General features: G+C 36.5%; 1 protein-coding gene across 1 annotated transcript; it reads right to left on the reverse strand.

Moving 5' to 3' along the window:
* Positions 1-1,600: 1,600 nt before the first annotated feature.
* Positions 1,601-23,703, reverse strand: NDUFA5 (NADH:ubiquinone oxidoreductase subunit A5). The gene is made up of 5 exons (XM_036905604.2): positions 23,596-23,703; positions 23,229-23,273; positions 19,161-19,277; positions 5,688-5,753; positions 1,601-2,764 (listed from the first exon to the last, which is right to left on the reverse strand). The coding sequence occupies exons 1-5, from the start codon at positions 23,614-23,616 to the stop codon at positions 2,663-2,665; spliced, it is 351 nt and encodes a 116-aa protein (XP_036761499.1). The 5' UTR covers positions 23,617-23,703; the 3' UTR covers positions 1,601-2,662.
* Between the last annotated feature and the right edge of the window lie 278 nt (positions 23,704-23,981).

Here is a 23,981-nt window from a genome sequence, read left to right on the forward strand (position 1 = left end):
TCTATCCAGATGAGACTGCTTCTCCAGTCCAGCTTCTCCTGGTTTAGAAAGAATGGCAGCCTTTGGAGCTGAGCCTTATTCCAGCTGGTATGACATATGCTGCTTGCCCAGGAGACATGGTTTATATTTGGAATTATTAATTCCTTTCATTCTCAAAATCATTACCAATTGAATGAAAAGTTATATAATTACCTAGATAAAAAATATTTTTGTCCTAAAGGAAAGAATGCCAGAAATCTGAATATTCCTCAGTCCACAGATGAGAAAGGGGACATCAAGGTAGCTGCTATTTTGTCAGCAAAGTACAAATTGATTCACTTCTTTTTCTTTTGAAGTATCTAGAGTATGGTGATTAACCTGAATGAAACATGAGCTCAGGGAGAATTGAAATGAGCCATTCTGATATGTACTCAAATTAGTCTAGAAGCCACTCAGCAACACTGACAACCTTTACATAGAAGAATCTGAAAAGTTATCAGGAAAGCTTAACCTCGAAATTTATAGGAAGCAACCAGAAAACACGTGAAGGAGTAAAAACTTAAGTGTAAGGCTGTATGGGCAGTTGGAACGACAGCAAATGTAAAAGAAGTATGGACCACACAGCAATGCTTTTTCAGTACCTATCCCATTAATGCCTGTGATCTCATATGAAGATTTTTGTACAAATGAAATCCAGTTTACTACTTCTGTTCATATTTGTTCTTTATAAAGGTATTTTGTCAGGAAGTCAAGAAAGCAGGATCTAGGTTCTTTTGGTACAGCCCACACAGTGCAGGCAGGAGTGGTAGCATCCCAAGGAAATTCACAAATAATAATATAATGGTTAGAAGCATGATTTCTGGTGCAAGACTGTCTAGGTTCAAGACTTAGCTCCACATGTTACTAGCTATGTGCCCCTGGGTATATTATTACACCATCCCATTGCCTCACTGTCTGCAGGGTCCCCACGGTGCACAGTGGCAGGGAAGCACTACTTAACATTGGATTCTGGTTTCCTTATCTGGAAAAATAGAGATAATTTGCAGGATCTCACTCTGAAGAGTTGTAGCACAAATTTAATGAGTGAAATTAGTCAAGTACTTGGTATCATTATTATTACATTATTACTATTACTACTATACTAATCTACAACTAGCATTTCTAATGCATACATCAATAAGGTCCCCTCCTTTAACAGCCACAGTAGCTCTGTTGGTGAAATATACAAGATACTCAAGAATTATGGGACAAGTCGTATGACAAAGGCAAACAAATTATCTTTCTGTTTTTATATGCCCCAAAGACCTAAAAAAATGATTAGTTAGAAAATTAGCTTGAAAGCATCTATACAAAAATGCTTGAGGATTATGTATTTTGACCTCAATAAATATATGTTTACAATTGAAAAGGAAGATATAAATCATAAATTTTACCTCTCCATACGGAGAAGGAAATAGGCCATTGTAAGATGTTAACTTGCCTCCACTCAGTCACTGAGTTCATGATGGTGTTAGAGCCACGGAAATGAGAAGCCCTAGACTTCTGACTCCCCTTCTACAGCTTTTCCTCCTTCCTCCACAGCAGCTTTCTCTTACAGTCTGACTGCTAAAAAGTAAATCAATCCACTTCATTTAATATTTATTTAGCATTCAATTCACAGCTAAGGGGAGAAATATATTGGAAAAAGAAAAATACAACTTTTTTCCTCATTCTGAAAATTCTGTAAGATTTCTGCTTTGCCACAGAGATAGCAAAACACACATATACATGCATACTTACACACAAAAAAACCAAAGCGATGCCTCTGAAGATAAAAACTACCAAATTTAAGTATTAAGAAAATATAGGGGGCTAGGAAGAAAAGGTGAGGACACCTGAGAAATGACTTTATTTTTGTTTAACCTTAAGCTTGCTAATTACTTCCTTCCTTGAACAACATATATCTTGTTTGATACCCAGCTGCACTCATATTGGAAACTTTGTGAAAACTAGTGATTCTACTTTGAAGTTATAACCATACAACTAAGATGTTTTGAATATAAGTGTATCCATATGATGGATATAATCAGGAACTCTTAATGCCTCTTCTTTCACAGAAATTCTCCTGATGTAGTTTGGATGATGAAGAAAACCAAAGGCTAAGGGCCAGAAAGCTATTTCCTTAAATGAGACAAAAGGAAAATATTTTCCAACTACCACTGTAAATAATAAATCTTTTTCAAATACCAAATCAATTTCCTCAACTGTACAGTTCTAATTTGATGGTTTTTACTTACTACTTCATTTCAAACAGTGACCTATAAAAATTTGCTTAAACAAAAATAATAATTAAGCAACTTTTCTGTTTTCAGAGCAAGAAAAATTAAATGTGTTGAAGATACCACTATAAATACCTTGCAAATATGGCCTCTGCACTGAAAATCTATAGGAATATTCCCAATTAACCTTCAAATCTTCCCACAACCTATTTAAAAAAAAAATCATCTTTGAAATAATTTGAACGAATGCTTTACAAATCAAAACCTAGTTCACAATCCCTATTACCATAATCACCAATTTTAACAAGTCTCCTAAATATGTTCTACATCAGTTTTCTTGATTATAAGATGTCAATAATATATTTTTATATAACAGCATCAAATTACATCAGTTTCCCATCAGAGCACAAATCATTTAATGATGATTATATTGGCCATTTCCATTGGTTGGCAGGAGCCTCTTCTACTAAAGGATCCCATGGTTTCCATTGCATCATTTTTCTCGCCAGACTTAGTTCATGTTCAGCCTGTTAATAAAATTTTTTAGAAAGATCATTTGATTATACTGTTAATAGATATTTATCATAGCTAATAACCAAAATGTAATTACTAGAGGTACTTTCATAAGAGTATCTAATAAGCTGTTCCACCATCTTATGTTGATTATTAATCAAATTACCTTAATTCTAATAGCTACACAATCATCAGGAGTAAGGAAGGATGGCTTTTGATTACTTCTGTTTGATTAAATTGTGCTATTAGAGTGTTCATGGTGAGTTTTCAATCTTAACTGCCTATTTCACCATTAGACTACAAATTCAGGATCAGAAGTACGTCTCTTAGTCTATGTCAATAGTTTTTAAAACTTATTTTACCATGTCTCTCAGATTAAAAAAAAATACATTTTACTATGGGATTCACAATTGACACATAACTAAAACAAAACTAAAAATTTACTAGCTATGAAACACTCTATTTTCTACTGTATTTTTTTAAATGCTAGTTGCATCCCACCTAGCAGATTTCATGATCCATAATCACTTGAGACCCAGTTTGTAAAACAGTGGTCTATAGAATGCATGAGAGTATTTATTGAAAATATATGTAGGAAAACATTGATTGGATTAGTTTCCTTCATCAGATTGTATTATATATATAATTTTTTCTTTCAAACACAATTTATATGTAACACATTTAACAAATATATTTTAGATGTCTTTTTATTTCACATTTTTTCTACAACAAAAAGACTTACTATAACTCTGGTCAGCTTAGAACACTGTTGAACACTTGTCACAATGTCAGGGAAGAACTTCAGACAGAATAAGTGCTTAGACTCTATTAAAGGCTATAATTCTACAGTTGAAAACTAATGCCTCACTTATGCCAGTGGTGCATAACAGCCAATCCTATGTATAGCAGCAACAGCCTCAAATGTATACAAATAATGAGATAGAGGTAACTAGTGGAAATCTGAAGGGGAGAGGTATTTAATAACACTGAAAGAGAAAATACAGTAAATGTTGACTTAAAATATCCCTAAGATGGCTTTTTCCCTGGATGCCCTTTGGCCTGGTCTCTTGAGCATTCATGCTTTCTCTATTCCCCCAAGGCATTGTGCAGTATGGGGAGGTTGCCTAGTCTAGAACATCACTGAGGTCACAAAGCTGGACTCAGGTGCATATGGCACCTGTTGCCTAACTCCCTCCCTCTTCTCCAGCTGCTAACACTATCCTTTCCTCATTCATCTCACACTATCACCCTTGAAATGGGCTGTCCAAAATGGTAGCCACTACCTACATGTGACTACTGAGTGAAAACTAGAAATACAGCTAGTTCAAATTCAGATATACTGCCCAGTATAAAATAAACACCAGACTTTAAAGACTCAGTATTTTAAAAAATGTAAAATATCTCAATTTTTTATATTGACTATATGTTTCAATGCTATTTTATTTTATTATTATTATTTTTACTCTTGACAAACAGCAACCTTTACTGTAAAATGATTTTATGTTTGTTTCTTTTGCTTGGCTTTGTTTTTTGTTTGTTTGTTTCAATGCTATTTTAGATATCTGGGTGAAATAAAACATTAAAATTCATTTAACTTTGATACTGTCCATGAAAATGTGGAGAAATGCACAGCTGACTTAAAAATACTTAAAGTACCCTAAATCTGTAATTGCATCACAAATTAATTTATCAACTAAACTAAAGTCATGACTGAAGTGAAATTTGGTAGGAGGAGAAAGTGGAACAGGAAGAGGACAGTAAGAAGTTTGCAGCAAATTTCTGTAACACTCTATTTAGTACTATAGTCATCCTGGCAAATGAATAGAAAGGTGAGGAAAACAGGCCTTTAAATGAGACTGAAAAGGTGAACATCTGTCTGAATGCCCTATCCCTCTTTTTTAACTTATCTAGCCATCAAGTAATTCTTTTTTTAATTTGTATATCATGTCTGTTGGTGATATACCTCCCTAGTCTCTAATACTACCCATTTTCTTTTACTTATCCTTTGATAAAAGGCAAGAAAACTTAACAAGAAGTGGTTACTTTCCTAAAAATATGAAAAAATGCAAAAATTAAATGAAACAAAATTGAATATCAGATCTTTATAAGAAGCAGATATCTAAATATGTAATACAGGGTCAGGGGCTCAAAAGAGGGATGGGGAGAGAAGACAGCAGGTGATTCGAGCAAATAAAAATTTCAAAAAACCTCTACATATGTGATTCGGTTAAGTCCAAAGACAACAAACAAGACTAAAAAAAAACAATTAAGTTTAATATCTTTTTTATTTTAAAATATGCTCAAAGAAATGTAAAAGAAAAAACACTAAAAACAAATAAAGAGAAAAATATTAAGGATATAATTTATAAAACATGAAACACAAGAACTTATTTTAAAAGTTAAACTTTACAAGTAATTGAGGGAAAAATGCACAATAATAAAAAGCATCATCTCCCCTGACTTAATTAAAATTATAACATTTGTGACCAGCACAGATATATTAATCCAACAGTCCAACAGAAAAATAAAATTAATTTTAATTTTATCAAAAGTTCTGTATTTTTCGGAACTAAAAAGATCCTAAGCCTTTAAAGCTTAAAATTATTTGTATCTAAAAAACAGAATTATTCAAATAAAAATAATATTTTATTATTAATTTGAATTAAGGTTAAGGCTAACAATACACTGATTAAATTTTAAAAGTACCACACTCTATACTTCCAGTAGAAACCTCATAAACTCAAGTTACAATTAAAGAAAAATATTTAACTGACATACACGTTACAAGTATTTTCTGTATGTGACAGTCTCATATTTGATGAATTGATAGCAATAAAGAAATTTGGTTGTCCTTTCTGGGATGTCAGTTTTGTGCCTATATACATTGTGCCTCTGAATATTTGAAGATAATATCTAAATATTCAACTTTTTCTTTACCTGAAGGATCACCTCTTCTATTTGGCCACCCTGAAGTTTGTCTTCTAATTTTTTAACATCTGGTTCCTATAATTTAAGGGAAAAAAAAAAATTTAAACAAAGGAGCAGAATATCTGAATGTTTCAATATCTTATTTTTAAAAACCTATATAAATAAGCACTTAATATAACAAACATAATTAATTTTTCTTTCATCATACCCTTACTAATTCTTACTAATATTTGGTAGAAACCCCTTTCATCTGCTTACTATTTTATTGCTTTTCTGTCTTAATTTTAAAAACTGTTAAACTTTTATTGATGTGCTTATCAAGGGTAAGTAATATGATGTCTACCTCAGTCCTTCTATAATACAGATTTTAAAATAGCACTTTGTTTTCTTATCATCCCCTAAATTTCCTCTGAGAGCATTAGCATTAAAAAATGCTACCGTATGACCCAGAATTCTGTTCCTAAGTATAGACCAAAGAGAAATGCATAATATATTAACCAAAAAGCATGTCCAAGAATGTTCACAGCAGCACAAACTATTGTGCCAAACTAGAAACAAGCTAAATGACCATATATAATAGAATGAATGAATAAATTATAGTATTTGGATAAAATAGTTACTATACAGCAATGAGAATGAACAAAATACAACTATATATAGTAACATAGACGATTCTCTCAAACATAAGTAAAAGCAACCAGACACAAAAAAGTACACACTGATGATTCCATTTATAAAAAGTTCAAAACCAGGCAAAATGAATCTGTAATGTTAGAGGTCAAAAGCATAGTTCTCTTTAGGAGGGTTTTAACTTGAAGAGTAACAAGAGAGGGTTGTGGCATTTTGAAAATGTCTTCATTTTTGATTTGGTGTAACATTTTTTATTACTTTGTATAAGCTCATCAAGCTGTATATTTAAGATTTCTGCACATTTCTTTATGTACATTATTCTTCAATAAAAGGTTTTTTAGAGACACTAATATAATACCTAAAACATTCAATGACATTACTTTTTTCTTAATAGACTGAATTTTTTGAGAGTCAGAAACCATATATATATATATATATATATATATATATATATATATATACACAAGCATTACAGATGGGAGTTAGGGGCCCACAAATGGAAAGGAGAAATGGTCAGATGCTTTTCTACAGGACTTGGCACACTTCTGCCTCAAAGCATCTGCTGGCTGACCCAGGATATATGTACGATTTGTTCCTTCACTTACATCCAGTCTTCATTCATATATCAGCTTAGTGAGGACCATGTAGTAGGCTGAAAAATGCCCTACAAGATGTACAAGAACTAATCCCTGAAACCTATGAATGTTACTTGAGATGGTAAATACTTTGCAGATGTGCTCAAGTTAAGGATCTTGTGATGTGGATATTATCCTAGCTAATCCAAGTGGGCCCTAAATACAATTACAGGTGCCCTTATAAGACAGTGGCAGAGGGAAATTACACACAGAAGAGGAGAAAGTATCTGACCACAGAGGCAGAGACTGGATTGATGAAACCCCAAGCCAAGGAAGGCCAAAAGCCACCACAATGGAAATAGATTCTATCCTAGAGCCTCCACAGGGAGTACAGTCCTGCCAACACACTGAATTGTGCCCAATACTGATTTTAGACCTTTGGCTTGCATAAATGTAAGAGAATAAATTTCTATTATTTTAAGCCTCCAAATTTACGGTAATTTATTATAGCAGCCATAGGACACTAATACATATTGTAACATCCCTCATTACCCTGGTATACACCAATCTTCATTTTGTACTTTTCCTTCACTGCACTATCTTCTACATAAAATGTATGTCTTTACTCACTTACTTATTAATTTCTTTCTTTGTGTCCCATCATTAATGAGTAATCTCCAAGAAGGTAGGGATTTTTATCCATTTTGTTCACTACCACATAGGCACTAGCTTCCATGCCTAGGACCATACATGGCAAATAACAGGCATTTAGTAAGTGTTTCTTGAATAAATAAAAAGTAACTGAAAAAGGAGGCAGAAAAAAGGCAGATGAACATGTTGGAGAAAGACTGTTTAACTCACAATTAACTGAGCTATGAAGTCAAAAATCACAAACAAAACAGAGAAACTGGTCACTGTTATTAGAACCCAGGAGGGTGTAGGTAAAGAAGGAAAGGGATGTTCAACAATATTTTCAACTCAGGAAAAGCCTGTGTTAGGACAAAAACTCAGTATTTGTCTTACTGAAAGTGAGTCAATGTGAGTTAACACTCACATTATTGTGAAAATGAGTCAATAATGTGAAGGTGAATCAATAATGCCTTATATTTACCAATGGCAGAATGCCATTAAACTTAATAAGGTACTGTATACTGAATGTTCACTATGTGCTTGCAACTGTATTAAGTACACAGTACATATATTACTTGATTCAGTCCTAACAATAGGTATTGTTATAGTTATAATCAAAGTAGATATTTTTTTTTTATGTGTGTACCCTTTATTTAATTCAGTAAAACAGATGAGGTCAAACTAAATACTCCTCTCTACACTGACTTTGTTTTTTTCCTGTGTATTAAAGATCTTTCTACAATTGCACATAAGAAGATCCCCAATCTTTAGAAAGGCTGGAAAGAACCCCATTGTATGGCCATGCTTTAACTAACTTAGCCTTTTTTGCACAGAGAAAATTCTTACATGAATGTGACCAAGAGTATCTACAGTACAAATTCTTAGAGGTTAAACTGCTGAATAAAGTAATCTGCAACTATTTAATTTTAAGTGAGGTGGCCAAATTGACATTTTATACATATGGAGACAGAGAGAATGAGAATTAGCTATCTTCCCTGTGTGTTGCATATAAAATTGTCATGCTCATAATTTTTTAAAGTTCATTTTATCATTAATTTACAATTACATGAAGAAAATTATGTTTACTAGACTCCCCCCTTCACCAAGTCCCCCCTACCAAACCCCATTACAGTCACTGTCCATCAGCATAGTAAGATGCTGCAGAATCACTACTTACCTTCTCTGTGCCCCCATCCACATTGCACATGCTAATCGTAAGGCCCCCTTTCTTTTTCCCCAACCTTATCCCTCCCTTCCCACCCATCCTCCCCAGGCCCTTTCCCTTTGGTAACTGTTAGTCCATTCTTGGGTTCTGTGATTCTGCTGCTGTTTTGTTCCTTCCGTTTTTCTTTGTTCTTATACTCCATAAATGAATGAAATCATTTGGTACTTGTCTTTCTCCACCTGGCTTATTTCACTGAGCATAATACCCTCTAGGTCCATCCATGTCGTTGCAAATGGTAGGATTTGTTTTCTTCTTATGGCTGAATAATATCCCATTGTGTATATGTACCACATCTTCTTTATCCACTCATCTACTGATGGACAGTTAGGTTGCTTCCATTTCTTGGCTATTGTAAATAGTGCTGCGATAAACACAGGGGTACATCTGTCTTTTTCAAACTGGGCTACTGCATTCTTAGGGTAAATTCTTAGAAGTGGAATTCCCGGATCAAATGGTATTTCTATTTTGAGCCTTTTGAGGAACCTCCATTCTGCTTTCCACAATGGTTGAACTAATTTACATTCCCACCAGCAGTGTAAGAGGGTTCCCATTTCTCCACAACCTCACCAACATTTGTTGTTGTTTGTGTTTCAGATAGTGGTGATCCTTACTGCTGTGAGGTGATATCTCATTGCGGTTTTAATTTGCATTTCTCTGATGACTAGCGATGTGGAGTATCTTTTCATCTGTCTGTTTGGCCATCTGAATTTCTTCTTTGGAGAATTGTCTATACAGCTCCTCTGCCCATTTTTTAATTGGATTATTTGCTTTTTGTTTGTTGAGGTGCGTGAGCTCTTTATATATTTTGATGTCAACCCTTTATCAGATCTGTCATTTTTAATATATTCTCCCATACTGTAGGATACCTTTTTGTTCTATTGATGGTGTCCTTTGCTGTACAGAAGCTTTTCAGCTTGATACAGTCCCAATTGTTCATTTTTGCTTTTGTTTCCCTTGCCCGGGGAGATATGTTTATGAAGAAGTCACTCGTTTTTATGTCCAAGAGATGTTTGCCTATGTTTTTTTCTAAGAGGTTATGGTTTCATGACTTACATTCAGGTATTTGATCCATTCTGAATTTACTTTTGTGTATGGGGTCAGACAGTGATCCAGTTTCATTCCCTTACATGTAGCTGTCCAGTTTTGCCAGCACCATCTGTTGAAGAGACTGTCACTTCCCCCATTGTATGTCCATGGCTCCTTTATCATATATTAATTGACCATATATGTTTGGGTTAATGTCTGGAGCCTCTATTCTGTTCCACTGGTCTGTGGCTCTGTTCTTGTGTCAGTACCAAACTGGCTTGATTACTTTGGCTTTGTAGTAGAGCTTGAAGTTGGGGAGCAAGATCACCCCCCATGTAATTCTTCCTTCTCAGGATTGCTTTGGCTATTCAGGATCTTTGGTGTTTCCATATGAATTTTTTAACTATTTATTCCAGGTTATTGAAGAATGCTGTTGGTAATTTGATACGGATTGCATCAAATATGTATATTGCTTTGGGCAGGATGGCCATTTTGACGATATTAATTCTTCCCAGCCAAGAGCATGGGATGAGCTTCCATTTGATAGTGTCCTCTTTAATTTCTCTTAAGAGTATCTCATCTCAAGGGAGGAACAACCTAAGACAGGCACAGTCGCAGGGGGGTCATCAGGTGAGAAATTGGGGATCAACAGAGGTGAGGCTTAGAACCTCACCCCCCCTGTTCTGAGAGAAATCTTCTGCATACGTGGATGTTTTATTGCCCTTGTCTAGCTTGGATTAACACATAGTCTACAGGCACACACCTGATCATCTACATTTGCTCTCTTACAACACTAAACTATGTTTTCTACCTTTATCTTGTATCTACCTACCACTTCAGCATTTTATTAAAAATAATAATAATAATAAAGAGAGAAATGTGGTATCCACATATAAATCAAGTATAAAAATCAAATGAGTATTCATATTTGAACTGACTGTTTATAGTTCATAATGCATGAGCAAAACCGAAGGTTTCTGTGATGGCTGCCCTTGTACTGTTCACCATGTAAGAACTTGTTTGTTATGCCTCAGAAGATTGGAGACTGACGAAAATTAGGCTTGGGGTGGATTAATGATTGTGTATTGAGCATTGACTCCCCTATACAGAATTTTATTGTTGTTAACAACCATTTGATCAATAAATATGAGAGATGCCCTCACAAAAAAAAAGTGCACACTTCCAATGGTAAAATAATAAGTAACCGGGATGTAATGAATATAGTCAAGATATTGTAACAGCTTGGTATGGTGATAGCTGGTACCTAGAATTGTCATGTATATAAATGTTGAATCACTATGTTGTACGCCTGAAACTAATGTAATGTAATACTGTGTGTCAACTACCCTTCAATAAAAAATAATTATCTACCAAAAAAAAAAAAATAAGGAAAAAAAAAAATCATTGGAGATTCATAATACAGAACAGTATTTTGTAAGAACCAAAAGATAGGGGAAACATTCTTTCTTATGACTTCCATGAACTTGATAAAGCAAGTGTAAAGTGTTACCTTCACCATTTTATTTTTGGTGCATGCCACAGTGGTGGCACATAGAAGAAGGTGACTGTTGGCTGAATAAATGAGTTACTTGTAAAAAAAAAAAAAAAAAAAAGAGTGTCTCATAGTTTTCAGGGTATAGGTCTTTCACTTCCTTTGTTAGGTTTATTCCTAGGTATTTATTTCTTTTTGATGCTATTGTGAATGGAATTGTTTTCCTGATTTCTCTTTCTATTAGTTCATTGTTAGTGTATAGGAAAGCCACAGATTTCTGTGTGTTACTTTTGATTCCTGCAACTTTGCTGAATTCCGATATCAGTTCTAGTGGCGGAGTCTTTAGTTTTTTATGTACAATATCATGTCATCTGCAAATGGTGACAGTTTAACTTCTTCTTTACCAATTTGGATTCCTTGTATTTCTTTGTTTTGTCTAATTGCCGTGGCTAGGACCTCCAGTACTATGTTGAATAATAGTGGGGAGAGTGGGCATCCCTGTCTTGTTCCCGATCTCAGAAGAAAAGCTTTCAGCTTCTCACTGTTCAGTATGATGTTGGCTGTGGGTTTATCTTATATGGCCTTTATTATGTTGAGGTAACTGCCCTCTATACCCATTTTGTTGAGAATTTTTATCATGAATGGAAGTTGAATTTTGTCGAATGCTTTTTCAGCATCTATGGAGATGATCATGTGGTTTCTGTCCTTCTTTTTGTTGATTTGGTGGATGATGTTGATGGATTTTCGAATGTTGTACCATCCTTGCATCCCTGAGATGAATCCCACTTGGTCATGGTGTATGATCCTTTTGGTTTATTTTTGAATTCAGTTTGCTAATATTCTGTTGAGTACTTTTGCATCTACGTTCACCAGGGATATTGGTCTGTAATTTTCTTTTTTGGTGGGGTCTTTGCCTGGTTTGGTATTAGGATGATGTTGGCTTCACAGAAGAGTATTCCCTCCTCTTCTATTTTTTGGAAAACTTTAAGGAGAATGGGTATTATGTCTTCTCTGTATGTCTGATAAAATTCCAAGGTAAATTCATCTGGCCCCAGGGGTGTTGTTCTTGGGTATTTTTTTTTATTACCGCTTCAGTTTCTTTGCTGGTAATTGGTCTGTTTAGATTTTGTGTTTCTTCCTTGGTCAGTCTTGGAAGGTTATATTTTTCTAGGAAGTTGTCCATTTCTTCTAGGTTTTCCAGCTTGTTGGCATATAGGTTTTCATAGTATTCTCTAATAATTCTTCGTATTTCTGCGGGGTCTGTCGTGATGTTTCCTTTCTTGTTTCTGAGTCTGTTGATATGTGTTGACTCTCTTTTTCTCTTAATAAGGCTGGCTAGAGGCTTATCTATTCTGTTTATTTTCTCAAAGAACAAGCTCTTGGTTTCATTGATTTTTTCTATTGTTTTATTCTTCTCAATTTCATTTTTTTCCTCTCTGATCTTTATTATGCCCCTCCTTCTGCTGACTTTAGGCCCCACTTGTTCTTCTTTTTCCAATTTCAATAATTTTGACGTAAGACTATTCATTTGGGTTTGTTCTTCCTTCTTTAAATATGCCTGGATTGCTGTATACTTTCCTCTTAAGACTGCTTTCGCTGCGTCCCACAGAAGTTGGGGCTTTGTGTTGTTGTTGTCATCTGTTTCCATATATTGCTTGATCTCTTGACCTCTATTTTAATTTGGTCGTTGATCCATTGATTATCAAGGAGCACGTTGTTAATCCTCCATGTGTTTGTGGGCCTTTTTGCTTTCTTTGTACAATTTAGTTCTAGTTTTATACCTTTATGGTCTGAAAAGTTGGTTGGTAGGATTTCAATCTTTTTGAATTTACTGAGGTTCTTTTTGTGGCTAGTATGTGGTCTATTCTGGAGAATGTTCCATATGCACTTGAGAAGAATGTGTATCCTGTTGCTTTTGGATGTAGAGTTCTATAGATGTCTATTAGGTCCATCTGCTCTACTGTGTTGTTCAGTGCCTCTGTGTCCTTACTTATTTTCTGTCTGGTGGATCTGTCCTTTGGAGTGAATGGTGTGTTGAAGTCTCCTAAAATGAATGCATTGCATTCTATTTCCTCCTTTAATTCTGTTAGTATTTGTTTCACATATGCTGGTGCTCCTATGTTGGGTGCATATATATTTATAATGGTTATATCCTCTTGTTGTACTGAGCCCTTGATCATTATGTAATGCCCTTCTTTATGTCTTGTTACTTTCTTTGTTTTGAAGTCTATTTTGTCTGATACTAGTACTGCAACACCTGCTTTTTCCTCCCTGTTGTTTGCATGAAATATCTTTTTCCATCTCTTGACTTTTAGTCTGTGCATGTCTTTGGGTTTGAGGTGAGTCTCTTATAAGCAGCATATAGATGGGCCTTGTTTTTTTATCCATTCAGTGACTCTATGTCTTTTGATTGGTGCATTCAGTCCATTTACATTTAGGGTGATTATTGATAGGTATGTACTTATTACCATTGCAGCCTTTAGATTCGTGGTTACCAAAGGTTCAAGGTTAATTTCCTTACTATCTAAGAGTCTAACTTAACTCACTTAGTATCCTGTTACAAACATAATCTAAAGGTTCTTTTCTGTTTCTCCTCCTTTTTCTTCCTCCTCCATTCTTTATGTATTAGGTATCATATTCTGTACTTTTTGTCTATCCCTTGATTGACTTTGTAGATAGTTAATTTAATTTTGCATTTGCTTGATTGACTTTGTAGATAGTTAATTTAATTTTGCATTTGCTTAGCAATTAGCTGTTCTACTTTCTTTCCCGTGGTTTTATTCCCTCTGGTGACAGCTATTCAACCTTAGGAACACTTCCATCTATAGCAGTTCCTCCAAAAATAGACTGTAGAGATGGTTTGTGAGAGATGAATTCTCTCAGCTTTTGCTTATCTGGAAATTGTTTAATCCCTCCTTCAAATATAAATGATAATCTTGCCGGATAAAGTAATCTTGGTTCCAGGCCCTTCTGCTTCATGGCATTAAATAATCATGCCACTCCCTTCTGGCCTGTAAGGTTTCTGCTGAGAAGTATGATGTTAGCCTGATGGGCTTTCCTTTGTATATGATCTTATTTTTGTCTCTGGCTGCTTTTAACAGTCTGTCCTCATCCTTGATCTTTTCCATTTTAATTACTATGTGTCTTGTGTTGTCTTCCTTGGGTCTCTTGTTTTGGGAGATCTCTGGACCTCCACGGCCTGAGAGACTATCTCCTTCCCCAGATTGGGGAAGTTTTCAGCAACTACCTCCTCAAAGACACTTTCTATCCCTTTCTCTCTCTCTCTCTTCTTCTCCCGGTATCCCTATAATGTGAATATTGTTCCATTTGGATTGATCACACAGTTCTCTCAATATTCTTTCATTCTTAGAGATCCTTTTTCTCTCTGTGCCTCAGCTTCTTTGTATTCCTCTTCTCTGGTTTCTACTTCATTTATCGTCTCCTCCACCGTATCCAACCTACTTTTAATACCCTCCATCGTGCTCTTCAACGATTGGATCTCTGAACTGAATTCATTCCTGTGTTCTTGGATGTCTTTCCGTACCTCCATTAGGATGTTGATGATTTTTATTTTGAACTCCCTTTCAGGAAGAGTCACGAGGTCTATATCATTTAAATCTTTCTCGGGAGTTGTATTAATAATTTTACTGTGGACAAGGTTCCTTTGGCGTTTCATATTTGTATATGGTGCCCTCTAGTGTCCAGAAGCCCTATTCTGGAGCTGCTCAGCCCCTGAAGCAATGTCGGGGGTCGCAGGGGAGCGGTACTGGTACCTGGGGGGAGGAAAGAGCTGTTCCCCGCCTCCTGGCTGCTGTGCCTGTCTCCACTGCCTGAGCCAGTGGGCTGGTCACACAGGTATGTTTTTGTCCCAGAGCAGCCAGATATGGATCTCTGCTTTCCACAAGCAGCGGGAATCCCAGTCTCCCCAGGAACTCTGCCTGTATTAACTTGCCAACCTGGTAGTCATGCGAGTCTCATGAAAGCACCATGCAATGTAGGTTTGTGCTCCCAGAGCAGATCTCCGGAGCTAAGTATTCAGCAGTCTCAAGCCTTCCACTCCCTCCCTGCTCCGTTTCTCTTCCTCCCGCTGGTGAGCTGGGTTGGGGGAGGGGCTTGGGTCCCGCGGAGCCACAGCTCTGGTATGTTACCCTGTTCAGTGAGGTCTGCTATTTTCTCCAGGTGTTTGTAGTCTGGCGCCGTCCTCTTTCCTGTTGCTCTCTCACGATTAGTTGTACCAACTATATTTTCTAATTGTACCCAGTTTTAGGAGGAAGCCTCTGTCTCTCCTCTCACACTGCCATCTTTTTCAAAGTAGATATTCTTATACCCAAGTTATAGATAAGGAAATTGAGACAGAGAAAATAAGCAATATGCCAACAGTTACACAGCAAGTAAGTATTAGAGCTGAGATGAAAATTTTGGACAGGCTACAAACCACTGCTTTTCACCAATATGTTGTTTCTATTTCCCTAGTATAATCTGAAAAAATATTTACTTTTATTTCTATTTCAGGCTTAGTAAATAAATCCTTCCTAACAATATTCACTAAAGATTTTGTGTATGGCTCTATGGGGCATTAAAAACCTGTGATAATTTCACCAAAAACAGGAATCAGTTATATAACTATTATGTTGTACTTGGGGTTGCTAAAAACTTTGTATTTAGCCTTTTGGATAAACATTTTTAAGGGATCTTATATAAGTGCCAGGTACTACACTAAATTCTTGGGATACAAAGATGAATGCATTCATATGTAGCTTACATGCTAGGAGACACAAATAAAATACAGTGTGAAAGGTGACCATGTTTTTTACATTTTTAGAAAATAAGATGGAGTCATATTTGTCAATTAAAATGGAATTAGGCGGACATCACTGAGACAGGGCTATACACATCCTCAGTGCAATGTGAACATGAACTTTAAACTCTGCTAAACAACAATGTCTCAAGAACTAACATAACCAAATTCTGCTGACTGTGACCTTGTAGTTTTTCAAAATACCAGCTGAAAACTGTAACCTTGTAGTTCTAATATTTCTCCCTGTCGATCCTAATAAGCACCCTCACCTCTTGCCAGCACCAATTGTAATTTTTGACAAACAACTTGTGTGATTTTTCTTAACCTGGTTTTTACCTTCATAAGCCTCTTCCATTCTGTGGTCTGGTGTAACATAATACCAGTGCATCTTGAATCAATCTGTGTCTCCCAGGCTGCAGTCGTAACAAACCCTGAAAAAAACCGTTTAACCTGACCAGGATCTTTACTTCATTTCTTGGTCAACAGGTACAATGGAAGAGAAGCAAGGAAGCTGCCCAGCTCTACTTGAAGTAATAAGGCTTCACAGAGAATGTTATGGATCTTGAGGAATGAGTAAGAACTGCCAGAGAAGATAAGGGCATTCCAGGGAGAGGGAAATTAAATACAAAGGAACACAAAAATAAAATTGCATGGAATTCATATAACTGCTAGCAGTTTGCTATTGCTGAAGTATCAAGTATAAAATAGGAAGTGACAAGATAAGAATGAGAAGATAACCAAAAGCCAGACTTTGGGGGGCCTTCCATACCAAGCTATGGACTTTATCCTGTAAGCCAGTGCTTCCCAAACCTGGCAGGACATCAAAATCATGCAGATAAAAGTAGCTAGTGACTTTCATACAACCAGCTCAGTATGAATTCTTAAACTCAGCCTCTGAAACCACTGAACAGAAAGCCATAATAATAAGGATTTTAAGCAGGATAATACCATGATCAGATTTATGTACTGAATTACTCTACTGCCAGTATGGAGCATATAATGAAGTATGATGTTACTAGACACAGACCAGTTAGTTAAAAGGCAACTGAAATAGCCCAGGTCAAAGTATTTTAGGACTACTACATGAAAGTAATGACAGGGAACTATTCTTCGATTGACACTGGCTATGAGAGAAAAGAAAAATAGGGCAAACATAAAGGAAAATATAAGGATGCAGTTTTTCTTTTAAGATATTAACAAACTAAATACATTTTGAGGCTAGCTGAAAGATGATAATAAAATAGGAGGCTAAAATGGTTAAAGGAGAACAAGATTATGGGGAATGAAAGCAGAGAAAGACTCAAAGACAGAAAGAGATTCACCTCATGAAAAGAAAAAGGAAAAAGGGTACTATGATGATGAAAAAGTGCATAAGCCCATTTTTCTTAAGGAAAACATGAAATCCAAACAAAGGCTAACTTCCCCTTTTAAAGTCCAGAATTGCCTAGCTAAAGAAATCAAATTGCTTATTTCGCTGTACGTCTAAGGAAAAGATGAGAATTCTCTTTGGACTACAGAGTTTAGTAATTTAATAATAAAAACACATTAGAACCATTTGCAACAACATGGATGGAGCTAGAGGGTATTATGCTCAGTGAAATAAGCCAAGCGGAGAAAGACAAATACCAAATGATTTCACTCATCTGTGGAGTATAAGAACAAAAGAAAAACTGAAGGAACAAAACAGCAGCAGAATCACAGAACCCAAGAATGGACTAACAGTTACCAAAGGGAAAGAGACTGGGGAGAATGGGAGGGTAGGGAGGGATAAGCGTGGGAAGAAGAAAGAGGGTATTATGATTAGCATGTATAATGTGGGGGATGGGGGAAAGGGGAGGGCTTTGCAACACAGAGAAGACAAGTAGTGATTCTACAACATCTTACTATGCTGACGGACAGTGACTGTAATGGGGTTTGTGGGGGGGACTTGGGGTAGGGGAGAGCCTAGTAAACATAATGTTCTTCATGTAATTATAGATTAATGATAACAAAATTTAAAAAAAAAACATTAGGACCACTTATTGCAAGCATGTGAATTACTCTGAGAGTTTATAACACTATTTTGGATAACTACAAAAGTTCATTAAACAATCTCTAGTGTGAAAACTTAACAGAGCAATATGGTTTGGTATAAAAGAATGAACAATTCTGTGTGCCTGGCTACAGCCTTTGATTTAGAAGCTGTATAATGCTTGTATTAGTCTGCTTGGGCTGCCATTAACAAAACAGACTGGATAGCTTAAACAATAGTTATTTATTTTCTCACAACTGTGGAGACTGGGAAGTCCAAGATCAAGACCCAGCAGGGTCAGTTTCTGGTGAGAGCTCTCTTCTAGGCTTGTAGGCAGCTACCGTCTCACTGCTGTTCTCACATGGCAGAGAAAGTACAAGCTCTCTGGTGTCTTTCTTGTAAGGATACTGATCCTACTGGAAAGGACTGTCACTCTTAGGACCTCATTAACTATAATTACTTTCATAAAGGCTCCAGCCACACCAGGAGTTAGGGCTTCAACACAGAAATTTTGAGAGGACACATTTAGTTCCTAACAATGCTCAATATAACTTTTAGTAGTTAAGAAACTAACTTGGTTCTCTTCTTTTTCAATATAGTACTTCTTAAAATAGGTGTTACTGACAGTTTCTTTAAACACAACACATATTTTTTTGTTTTGCTTTCATTCTTCTCTACAACACATATTTTTTTGTTTTGCTTTCATTCTTCTCTACTCTGAAACTAGAAAGAGATAAAGATTGATGTATCTATAAATATGGAATAAAAGATCAATAAAGGACTGGATAGGGAAGAGTAGTAGAAACAGCCACAGTGTTAACTTAGGGAAGGTACTTGATCTTAATCTTTCACTCCAGCACTCCAGAGTGAAGTTAAAGAATATTTCACTATTAAATATAGTTCCTTGCATGTAGAAAGCACTGAGGGAATAGAAGTTTGCTGAATGAAAGGAAAATAGATGGATGAAAAGCACAGAAGGAAGGAGAATAGAAGTAAGAGAGGAAAGTGTGTAAAATATGCAAAATATAAGCAACTAAATTTGTTAAATGTTGCACTGGATACCATAAATTCAAGAAAATACAATCAACTACTTACCGCTTTAACCATTTCCAGCTTCTCATTTGTAATCTGTTCTGTATACTTTCTATATGCCGCATTTTTAGGAATTTGCTCAATAACGTCAAGAATCTTTGTGTATAATATTTTTAGCCTCTGAAAAGACAAATAGACATATTTCCACCTTAAAGTATCACCCATGACTTAATGGAACATACAAAAGTCCCACAAATTTTTTTTTTTAAAGGCACATCTACCTTTCAAAGAAGCATTTAACTCCAATTTCTTCATGTCAATGCTCTATCTACCCCTTTTACAACTGAGGGAAATGTGAGTATAAATATGGAAACTTTTCATGTGATATGTATGACAAAAGTTGTACATAAGCCAAAGACATATTAAGTAAAAATAAAACTGCATTCTAACTTATTGCTGATCATCTTTTTTAGAAATCAAATCATTTACTAAATGAGTATTTCTCAAACTGAGGTCCTAGGCACTACAAATTTTGATTTTTTTTTCAAGTCTTCCAACCTAAATTTCTGTAGAAGTGTGTGTGTGTGTGTGTGTGTGTGTGTGTGTGTGTGTGATCAAATTAACTGAATGCAGTCATAAAACTTCAGTGCTTATGCTTTTGATGATGACCAAATTTATACCATGCAAATGAAGGTTCCAGCAAAGGCTCAATAGAGAAAAGCAGCAAGAAAACTGAGTCACCACCAGAATGGTGGAAACACACTGAACTTGTAAGTTCACATACAGCAACCAGCAGTGAAGTCACATGGCAAAGAAGCTGTTGTAGCGGATCCTAACTCACAACAGCTCCTAAATAGTAAGCGTAATCACAAATATATATACATGATGAACTTTGTTATTTCTTTATATTTAATGTTAAATTCTAGTTTAATTGCATAAAATCTATAGGTACTAATAACTCACTCATATCTATTCACTCATATATATATATATATATATATATATATATATATATGAGTAACAAGTAAATCCACTTTGAGGGCCTCTTAAGAATTGTTCTTGAAAATTAGTCTGCATATTTTAACATTATTTATGTATTTGAGTATGATGTCCAGTAATAGAGAATACTACTACTATCCTAATGTAGAGCTTGTCAGATAACATGTAATCTGAACTGTGTTTTTTTAAGCCTCATTTTTTCTTAATTTTAGCAAAGGGTATGACAACAGAAAAACCTGGTAAAAGACTTGGGTTCTAAAATGGGGTGTTAATAATATCTATTTCATAGGGTGTCATATAACTTACAACAGTACCTGGCACACATTAAATTTCAATAAATGTTTGCATTAGTATTCTACAGGAGAAAAGTGTCACTTCAGCAGATATAAGAGAAAAGTTCACAGTAAAGGTAAAGCACCTGAAATAGAGCTGGACGTATACAAACACTGAAAGATTTTGGAAGAGGAAAGTTTACAAATAAAAACATACAGACTGAATGGCAGAAAGTACAGGGAACATTAAGAAATTAGTATACAGTTCTATTTTCCTTGATCTGTGTTGTCCAATACAGTAGCTACTATATGGTTTTGAGCACTTGAAATGCGGCTAGTCTGAACTGAGATGTACTGCAAGTGTAAATACACACTGGAGTTCGAAAATTTAGTATGAAAAGACTATAAAATGCCCATAGTTTTTACAGTGATTATATATTGAAATGGTGATATTTGGGATACGTTAGATAATATACATTATTGACTTTTACCTTTATCTTTATTTTTAAAGGTGCCTCCTAGAAAATTAAAAATTACCAACATGGCTTACATTTATGACTTACATTCTATTTTTATTGGACAGCATGTGGCAAAAATACTGGACACATATTATATTTTTATTGGACAACATGTGGCAAAAATACTGGACACAAAGGAAATGCTTAGGAGATAGAATTGGAGAAAAAGTGAGTCAGAATGTGTTTTTGCATACCAGGTTAAAGCATTTGGGCTTTATTCTGTGGTCAGTGAAAAGACTTGGGAAAATTGTATGATTAGATTTGTGTTTCAGGAAAACTAAAGTGGTACTAGTGAGTGGAAAGGATTGGATGAAGGAGAAACAGGCAGAAAAGCCAGTAAGAAGGTTGTTGCAATTCTCTGAAGTATAGTAATAACAGTAGGAAAAGGAAAGAGAGGTCAGACTACAGAGCTATTACAGAAAAAGATCAACAAAACTCATCACTGTAAAGAACATGAGGATAAAAGGGTGGAAGAAGTATTAATTTTTATGTCTGAATTCTCAGCCTGGGGAATAGAAAGATTCTGATATCATCAAGAAAAAGAGTCCACAGTAGAAGAAACAGATTTAGAAAGGGAAAATCATAAATTCAGTTTTAGAAAGTAATTACTCTAACATCATTATGAACTATTAATGAGTTTAAGATATTCATTCAACATTCTTTACTAAGCACATACCACATGCTAGTCATAGTTCTAGAAGTGAACAAAGGAATAAAAAATTTCTGCCTTCATGAAATCTTATGGTCCAGTAGAAAGAGAGGCAACAAACAAGATTAATTAGTTGACTACAGTGTGTTGAATAGTGAGTGGAGTCATATATTTAGAGTGAAATGGAAAGCCTTAAGCAGGGCTTTGAGGAAAGGAGTAATATAACTTGACTCACATTTTAACAGGTTGACTGACATTACTTTGGTTGAAAAAGGCCCAAACTGAGGAAGTGACAAGCACAGAGAGGCAGTTAGGGAGCAAATGCTGAACCACAGCAATGACACCTGATGACGGTGGCGGAGAACAGGGTGGTGGCAGAGGACAGGGTGAAAAGTGTTAAAAATCTGGATGTGTTCTAAAAGCAGAACCCACAGGATTTACTGAACTACCAAACATGGAATGTGAGAGAAAGAAAGGAATTAAAGATGATTTCAAGGTTTTTTAACCTGAGTGACTAGAAGAATGGAACTATAATTTACTGAGATGAGTGAGCCTGAGAGAAGAGCAGGTTTTAGGGAGAAGACCAGAAACCCAATTTTGGACATTTCAGTTTGGGTTGCTCATCTGGGAGCCAAGCAAATATGCCCACAAAGCAATATATATACAAGACTCTCATAAAGAGAGGTCAGTGACTGATAGGGAAATCTACAAGTTATCAGTACATAGGTGGTGTTTAAAACCATTAGAGCGGTATTTAAAACCAGACACCAAGAAAGAGTTAATGTGAATATAGAAAAAAATCTAAGAACTAAGGCTTAGAACTCCAAAATTTAGAAGTGGGGATATGAGGAATAACCAGAAAGAAGGCAAGACAGTATTAGGAGGGAAAAAAAACAAAAAGCAAAAAAACAAACAACAAAACAAAACAGAAGATCGAGCACTGTCCTGAAGCTATCCTGAAGCACAGTAAAGAAAGTGTTTGATGGAGACAGTGCCAAATGCATCCAAAGCTGTTACTGGGTCAATTAAGATGAGAAACGTGAGCTGATCCTTAGATTTAGCAGCACAGAGATGATGATGACCTTGAAAGAAAAGTGCAGTTCTGGCCAAGCCTGACTAGAATGGGTTCAAAGAGGAACAGAGAAATTAAGAGACAGTAAAGTACAGGTAACTCTTTTGATTTACCTACATAAGGAAGGAGAGAAATGGTATGATTATTGGAGGGAGGAGAATAATCAAGGGAGGTTTTTTGGTTTTTTTAGATGGAAGCAGCCTGAATACTGATGGCAAAGACCTGCTAGAAGGGAAAGGTGATAACATAAAGGGGAAATCGGTAAAGCGGTATCTTCGGTTAGCAAAAAGTGTACGGAATCTAGCAGAAAAGGTGAGGCGGGGTGCAGGCAGAGGGGTAGGTGGACAATGGAGATACAGACACGGAAGGGCACTCACAAAAGCACAAGTGAAGCCACGACAGTGCCACGGAAAAAGTCAACCAAAAAAGTAGCTTAAGAAAGACATCACGGCAACAACTATAACTATGACACGAAGTGGATAACGTTCCTGCCTCAAGAGCTCATGCGGAGTTGTAATTTGGGGCTTGAAATCTCCGTATCCCGTTTGCCTTTCCAACAAGGTCACAGGGCTCTTGTCTTCCTTGGGAACTCAGGACTGAAGGGAGAAAAGAGGTACATACCTCGTGTGGACTCTCACATACAGCCAATCCCACAAGGCCGGTGGTCTGTTCAAAAACAAAACACGATTCATGCTGTTTACTTACATTCCGCGGGCCCACCACGCTGCGGAAACCAAAGCCACCACCATTCCCCTGGCTAAACCTGGCGTAAAACCAGCTACCGGCCTCAATGACACCTGCTCGGAGCTTTCCGCGGCCTCTCCGAGCGGAGCCACTAACCTCGCCATTCCTAAGGGCACAGCAGAACGAGTCCCCGAGAAGCACCGCCACGCCCGCGCCAATTCCGCCACCACCCGTGGGACCAGGGGCTACCGAGCGGACTCTACCCCGCAGTCTAAATGCCAACAGTGACCTCCAGCCGGCTCACCTTCTTCAGCACACCCGCCATGACAGCGCCGACGAGCCAGGGCGCGCAGCCCTCTGGGAACCGCGCTCAGACCCGCTCAATCCACCGCCGACGCCGCCACGCCGTCACCGTGGAAACAGCTGGGCTCCTCCCCCGCGCGGTCTCAGCCGAGGCAGAGGCTCTGTCGCTCCCCTTCCCAAAAGGAAAATCGCCGCATGCGCAGTGAGTACACAAGCGTCTGAAACAGGCACTGGGAAAAGGGTTGTGTGTGAGGTGTCTGTGTTCCTGTCCCTTCCGCCCTGACGGCTTGCTTAGAGGTTGAGGGGAACACTCCAAGCTACGAAAAACTCGGACGTAGTAGCCGCTCTAGGAACCTGCACTGTGCATAACCTTTGGCGAATTCCTCA

Source organism: Manis pentadactyla, chromosome 7 (assembly GCF_030020395.1).
Source record: "Manis pentadactyla isolate mManPen7 chromosome 7, mManPen7.hap1, whole genome shotgun sequence".
In the NCBI taxonomy this organism is placed as follows: domain Eukaryota; kingdom Metazoa; phylum Chordata; class Mammalia; order Pholidota; family Manidae; genus Manis; species Manis pentadactyla.

Excerpts from the sequence above, each read along its gene's own strand:
- NDUFA5 (XM_036905604.2), bottom strand. The coding sequence starts at position 23,616 with ATGGCGGGTGTGCTGAAGAAG. Across the intron at positions 5,754-19,160 it reads AGCTGGAAATGGTTAAAGCG|GAACCAGATGTTAAAAAATT; the intron begins GTAAGTAGTTGA and ends CTTAAATTATAG. Across the intron at positions 2,765-5,687 it reads TAGAAGAGGTGATCCTTCAG|GCTGAACATGAACTAAGTCT; the intron begins GTAAAGAAAAAG and ends TTTTATTAACAG.